Source organism: Cibotium barometz, chromosome 48, assembly GCF_041138505.1.
Source record: "Cibotium barometz isolate CiBa-2024 chromosome 48, ASM4113850v1, whole genome shotgun sequence".
Lineage (NCBI taxonomy): Eukaryota > Viridiplantae > Streptophyta > Polypodiopsida > Cyatheales > Cibotiaceae > Cibotium > Cibotium barometz.
The window spans coordinates 22839373-22846005 of NC_141093.1; the positions used below are offsets into that span (position 1 = coordinate 22839373).

Below are 6633 nucleotides of genomic sequence, written 5' to 3' on the forward strand. Positions count from 1 at the left end.
AAAGCATTTGGATACCTAAAGGATTGTTGAAAATCAACCCACATAGGTTAAAAATTTGCATGTTTTTGAGCCCACTTATCATCCTATCTATGAAGCAAATGTGCATGATGCCGCATTGATAAGGAAAGAAGGAAAATTAAGGAGTTCAAAAGTATGCCAAAATGGCTAGTGCAAACACTACGTGACAAAAATTGGCCACTCCTTTACCTAGAGGAACACGTACAGGTTCTCAGGCACCTCATGTTAATGAAGGTCATGCTTTTATTGCTAGTTCATGTAATGAAGAGAAACCTATCTCCTTTCATGCAGCAAAGGAATCAGAATGATGGATGAGTGCTATGTAATCTCAATATGATGCTTTACTCAAAAATGATACTTGGAAGTTGTCTAATTTTCTTCATGGCAAGAAGGCCATTGGCACAAAATAAGTTTATAATTTTAAATGTAAAGATGACGGTAGCGTTGAGAGTGATACAAAGCAAGGCTTGTTGCAACTAGTTATGCACAAGAAAAAGGCATTAACTCTGGTGAGACCTTTGCACCCACATGTCGTATGACTATCATGTAGAGTATAATTGCATTAGCAATACATAAAGCTTAGAATATACATTAATTGATAACAAAACTACTTTTTTGAATGGAGATCTTCATGAGGAGGTCTATGTATCTCAATCTCATGGTTTTGTTCCAGAAAGGTTAGGAATCAAAAGCATGCAGATTGCAAAAAGATTTGTATGGTCTTAAGTAGGCTCCTAGAGCATCGTATGAGAAGATACATCCATACTTGGTTGCATTAAGAGGACTAAAGGTTAATTTTTTGTCATCATGCTATATGTTGATGACATGCTGTTCACAGGTCCTGATGATGGTCATATTTCAGCTTTTATATAGCTCATTTATAGAGGTCTTTTGAAATGTCACATCATGGTCCATGGCACTATTATTTAGGCATTGAGTTTCGATAGTGTAATGATTGTATTGTTATGCTGCAGACACAATACAAAGAGGCATTGTTGAAGAGGGTCAATCTTAGATACTACAAACCTATTTGCTACAACTATGAAACTTGGTTTGCGAATTAATCTTGAAGATGCATGTAACCCTTTTGATGTTGGATTGTATCAAGAAGCTATTGGATGCCTTTTCTTCTTATGTAACACCAAGCTTGACATTCAGTATGGGGTCTAAGTATTGAGAAGATTTATGCATAGCCCAGGCACAAAGCATTCGCAGTCTGTCAAACGGGTGTTCCATTACCTAAAGGGAGCCAAGCAATTTGGGTTGTTTTATCCCAAGGGGCATAAATCACAAATACATGTATTTAGAGAATAAAGACTCATATTGGGCTGGATGTTATGACACACAAGTCTCAACAAGTGGTTTTTGCTTTCACCTTGGTGATTCATGTATATCATGGCTCAATAAGAAGCAACCCACTATGGCCAAGAGAAGTTTGAGGATTTTGGAGAGCTTTAAATTTACTTCCCTTTGGGGATTCGTCGGGGCTCCCCCTCATAGTCCAAAGAGCATATCACATCTTTGTACTTTTAGTGCTAGCTCACCCAGGCTTGTTCACATCATTACTTCTGAGGGGATTTGTAGTCATATTTGGTAGTGATGTGTGTAAACACACTAGGACCTTCGAGGGCACTTTTTTCCCCTTTAGAGGGGTTTTTTCCCGTGCTAGCAGACACCCATCTTGGGGTATACTTATCATTTTTGTACATCACACATTCATTATATCTATCTATCATCTCATTGTGTGCTCCCTTGAGCTTCTCCAAGGTGTATGTGGGTATTCCTTCAAACTTGTTTCCAACATATCATCTGTGCGCCCATATCCAATCACTTTAATGCAAGCTAGATAGAAGTGATGTAGGTACCATTTTAAGGTCTAGTTGGTGAGCAACCCATGTGAATTGGTTGTCAACATATTATGTGCCATCTCCAATCACTTTGATGCAAGCTAGATAGAAGTGATGTAGGTAACATTTTAAGGTCTAGTTGGTGTGTAGCCCATGTGAATTGGTTGTCAAGAGCATACATGATAATACCCAAGTTAAAGGTTTTATGAAAGCTTGAGAGAGAGTTGAGAGGAGATGCTTGCTTTCTCCTAGTACATGTGCCTTTTTATGGTTTGTGAAAAAGAGGTGAGTCCTTGCAAGGAGGTGTATTAAACATCTTGTTTATAGTAGCAAGAGGGAGGCTTGGAAGCTTAGAGCTAGCAACCACTAGTGTAGGTACCATTTTAAGGTCTAATTGGTGTGCAGCCCATGTGAATTGGTTGTCAACATATCATGTGCCGTATCTTATCACTTTGATGAAACCTAGATAAAAGTGATGTAGGTAACATTTTAAGGTCTAATTGGTGTGTAGCCCATGTGAATTGGTTGTCAAGAGCAAACATGATAATACCCAAGTTAAAGGTTTTATGAAAGCTTAAGCGAGAGTTGAGATGCTTGCTTTCTCCTAGTACGTGTGCTTTTTTATGGTTTGTGAGAAAGAGGTGAGTCCTTGTAGCAAGGAGGTGTATTAAACATCTTGTTTATAGTAGCAAGAGGGAGGCTTGGAAGCTTAGAGCTAGCAACCACTAGTGGAGCTTGGAGGTCATGGAGATCCTGGGCTCAAAAGCAAGGTATGTATCTTCACCACAATTATGGTCTATTTCCATTCCTACTTGAATTCTCGAGAGACTGTTCTTAAAGGGGTAAAAATGGGCCATAACAAAGTATCATGTGCCATATCCAATCATCTTAATGCAAGCTAGATAGAAGTGATGTAGGTACCATTTTAAGGTATAATTGGTGTGTAGCCATGTGAATTGGTTATCAAGAGAAAACTCAAGAGCAAAGATGATAATTTTTGAAAGCTTAATTATATATCCTGTGTAAAGTCATGACTTGCTATTTTGTGCCGAAGGAGGTGTAGCCAAGTTGTTTGGCAAACTCACTCAGGACAAGGGGTCCTATGTTTGAGTCCCAACTTGGCTCAACCTGAGACAGCCCATCTTCTCACCATCCGTGCGGGGGCGGCCGTGACCTTATATACTGCTCCCGTGCGGGTGAAGGATCGACCATTGAATAGTCTAGCTATTTGTTGTACGGACCTGCACATTCTTAGAGACTAGCTTTCAAAGAGAATTAAACCCCCAATGTGCGTTACCACATTGAAACCCTCACGGTACCGCATATGGAACTAAAACAAAATATCAAACCAGTTTGATGGATTTTATTCCTCAAAAAATAAACCAAAGGAGTTTGATGGATTTTTTTCCTAGTAAAATTTACTTTAAACTGAGTATAGGAGACTTAATACTTATTCGTTAGCTTGTATGTAAAAATACTTTGGCGCCACTGACCAATCTATGGTCACTTACTCGTACTTGATTTCCAAGCCCTTTATGGTGATTTTCTCCTGACCCTTCACGACGATGGTGATCACAACCTTGTGCTCTTTCGGGATGCCTATGCGCTTCAGGTTATCTCCGATCTCGAATTTGACGTTGGTGACGAGGTGCTTGTGTTTGCTTGCCGACGGGATGATATTGAAGGTGCCCACGTACTCAGCGCTGCTTGTTTGGGTATTCGCGTCCGCGTCCGGCAGGTTGACGAAAACTACCAACTGCATGAAGCTATCTCTCGTCACTTCCACGCCTTGGATCACCAGCACTTCCTCTGTATGACGAGGTTTTTTGCCAGAGGGCCGGTTCACAAGTGCCGTGAGAGTACTCCCCAAGTCAACGGTGCCGTTCTGCGGCGAAGCTCCTATCTCAGGAACGCCGCTGGCAGCCGCGGCGGCTGCTGCACTGCCATTTGAGACCGGCAGCGGTGAGTAATTGAGCCAGAGGTCGTCAGCCTTCACCTTCTTGTAACTCACGCCAAGCTTCTCGTTGTCGAGGGCGTCCCGGACTTTCACCTTGACTAGATTGGCGTTCTCGTCGTAGAAGAGGAACTCCGCATCCAGGAAGTCGGAGTCGGTGTGGTCGTGGCGGCTGCCACCCGGGATATTGTATCTCCATACATCCCACAACCTATCCACGTTGCTGTGGTGGGCATAGAAGATGGGGTCGCGGGAGGCAGTGGTGAAGGTGCCCATGTCCTGCAAGAGCGTCTGAGTTGGATCTCCCGTCCAGAAGTGGATGCCGTTGTGCACACCGTTCTCAACGCTGCCACCAAGAGGAGCGTTGATCACTGTGGAATTGGTAACGTCCGTGCCAAGTCTGTCGACAAAGGAACAGTACGATTAGGTTGGTACTAATCCTGTGGTTAGAAGTCATGGAATTAAATGTATAGGCTCAACAGTAGAGTCAGTACCTGTATGCTCCGCCCATGAAGAGCTCGGCTGTGCTGGCCGTAACCACCGACTGGTACATTGCGTTGAGGTTCTCATTGATCACCACCGAGTTGTTCGTGCTGTTGTTTTGCGGGCTGAGCCTCACCAGCGCAGGAGGGAGATGTGCCTGGTTGCGCTTGGCGTCATAGACCGCAGTGCCGTTGCGGACGAACATGGCCGGCATCACGTTGCCACCATCGCGCTGGTCGTCCCAGTTCCAGAAGAGAAGGGAGAAACCCGGGTCGTTCACCAGGCTGCCAAGAATGCGCTCGTGGAAGTAGAGGTAAAAGCGGTGCCAAGGTAGAAACAGCCAAGAGAAGTGCACCTGCAGAGGGATGTCGCCGGCAGCTCCAGCCTGCATGTATGCCCCGTTGCAGAAGGCGCAGTGGAGTTTTGCCTGTGCGGCAAAGCTACGAGGATCGTCGGCCGGCAACGCCCTCATAAGCTCGTAGGCCTTGTTGTACTTGGCGATGTACTTCTCGCTGGCTCGGTGGGCGGGCCTGCGGACATGCTTCCTCACGGGCCGGTAAGTCTCGAAGGAGAAGTCCACCGCTTTCTGCTGGGGCACAGAAAGGCAGCAGTTGAAGTGGATCGTCACCGGAGGGCCGAACAGCGAGCTATCGCTTGCCATTTCGCACTGGTTTAGGTCGGGAATCCGGATGGGGGCTGCCTGAACAACCATAACGAGCAGGAAACTCTGTAGAAGAAGCACCGGCAAGAGGCCATGGATCACCTGACGAGGGGAGCGCCGCTCATGAGAAATCATACTGGACGGATATTGTCAGCACTGTATTGTGTGTTCAGCAAGACTTGATAGACGGGAGGACGAGGCACGGATAATGAGAAATTTTTGAGGATCACAAACAACTGTGTCTAGAATATCATGCAAAACCGATTGACAGATGTGCTATGCTCACTCGCTGTATGCGATATATAGGCCTTCGCTGAACGTGACCGGTTCCACATTAAATCAAGGGACGGTTTCTGCCAGCTAGTCATTACGTGATCGCCGCTTCTCTTAGTAAGCAGCGAATTTCAAGCCTAGCAGTTAGGGCCATTTGACCGCTTCAAATTTCCAAATTTTGATAGAGAACATGCAGCGGTAGTGTTCTAATAAATAAGCACACAGTGAAGATCGTTTGTGCACGATGTACTTCCCTTGGCTTTTTTAACGATGTACTTCCCTTGGCTTTATTTACTCTGTGTCAAGTGACCCTTCTCAATCTTATCTCCACTCTGAAGCGACTTGCAGCCTGTTGCCGGCTGCGACGTGCTTAGGTGAGGACAAAAGCCACAAAATGAGGCATCGCACGACTGTCTCATACCCTAAAAAAGTCAAGAAGTAAATGTCAAAAAAGATACCGTAAACCACGAGTTTAGCTCATGTCAACGATGTCTAGCTATGGCATTGCTTTAATTAACATCCATATAAGCTAGCTTCACGCTGCTCCATCTGGATTCTGTATACTATATAGGCGTTTGCCTCACACGGGGTATCCCCACTCCTGATACATACAACCAAACGAGAAGAGCCACACCAACAAGTTTGAATCTTCATATTTGAAAAAGTCAACAAATTCAACGTTGTCAAAAATTTTATATTTCGAAAACACCAACCAATTAACTCTAAGTACAAATGTGTAGTCGGCAAATTGAGTTTATTAGTGTGTTACAAGTGTTTCGTTTCAGCAGATTTCATAGCTTTATAATATGTGGATTCCATTAATAGGTAACAAAAGTGCACAGACTTTCTTGTAAATACACAATAAATATATGTATGTACATGTATCATATACACACACATATACATATACATAATACAAAAAATATACCACACTTTTATGTGCATGGAGAGTTGACAAACTTCCTCTCTAGAAACTACAAGACCCAATAAACATGCCCTTCCTTGGGAGAAATATGTTTCCTCTCTTGTAATTCCAAGACCCAATGAACATGCCCTGTCTTCGGAGAAATATGTGCATGAAGACCCAATGAACATGCCCTTCTTGGGTGAGCATGTGAAAAAAGGAAACTATTTCACGTAGAAAATCTACGTGTCGAAGCCTTGTTTAAACCATTGGCCATTGCCTCACATACATTTGGATGTGATGCAAGAAGAAAAATGTAGATGCAAAAAATCACCAAGCCAAATGGGCCCAAAAAATACATACACATGAATACGTTACAGTCGTGGGTAAAATAGGCTCTAACCATGGTTGGTTGCTTGGGGGTGGCTTGTGCAATGAAGGAAAAAAACTGATCAAGGCTCATGAAACGTGGAGTAGGTGGGACAATTGGTTG

The 6633-nt window shown here is 43.7% G+C and overlaps 1 protein-coding gene across 1 annotated transcript; it reads right to left on the bottom strand.

Annotated features, from left to right (window-relative positions):
* Positions 1 to 3174: 3174 nt before the first annotated feature.
* Positions 3175 to 5248, bottom strand: LOC147610975 (polyphenol oxidase I, chloroplastic-like). Its single transcript, XM_086785622.1, has 2 exons — positions 4314 to 5248; positions 3175 to 4219 (listed from the first exon to the last, which is right to left on the bottom strand). Exons 1-2 carry the CDS (start codon positions 5096 to 5098, stop codon positions 3373 to 3375), a joined length of 1632 nt encoding a protein of 543 aa, XP_086641748.1. The 5' UTR covers positions 5099 to 5248; the 3' UTR covers positions 3175 to 3372.
* Between the last annotated feature and the right edge of the window lie 1385 nt (positions 5249 to 6633).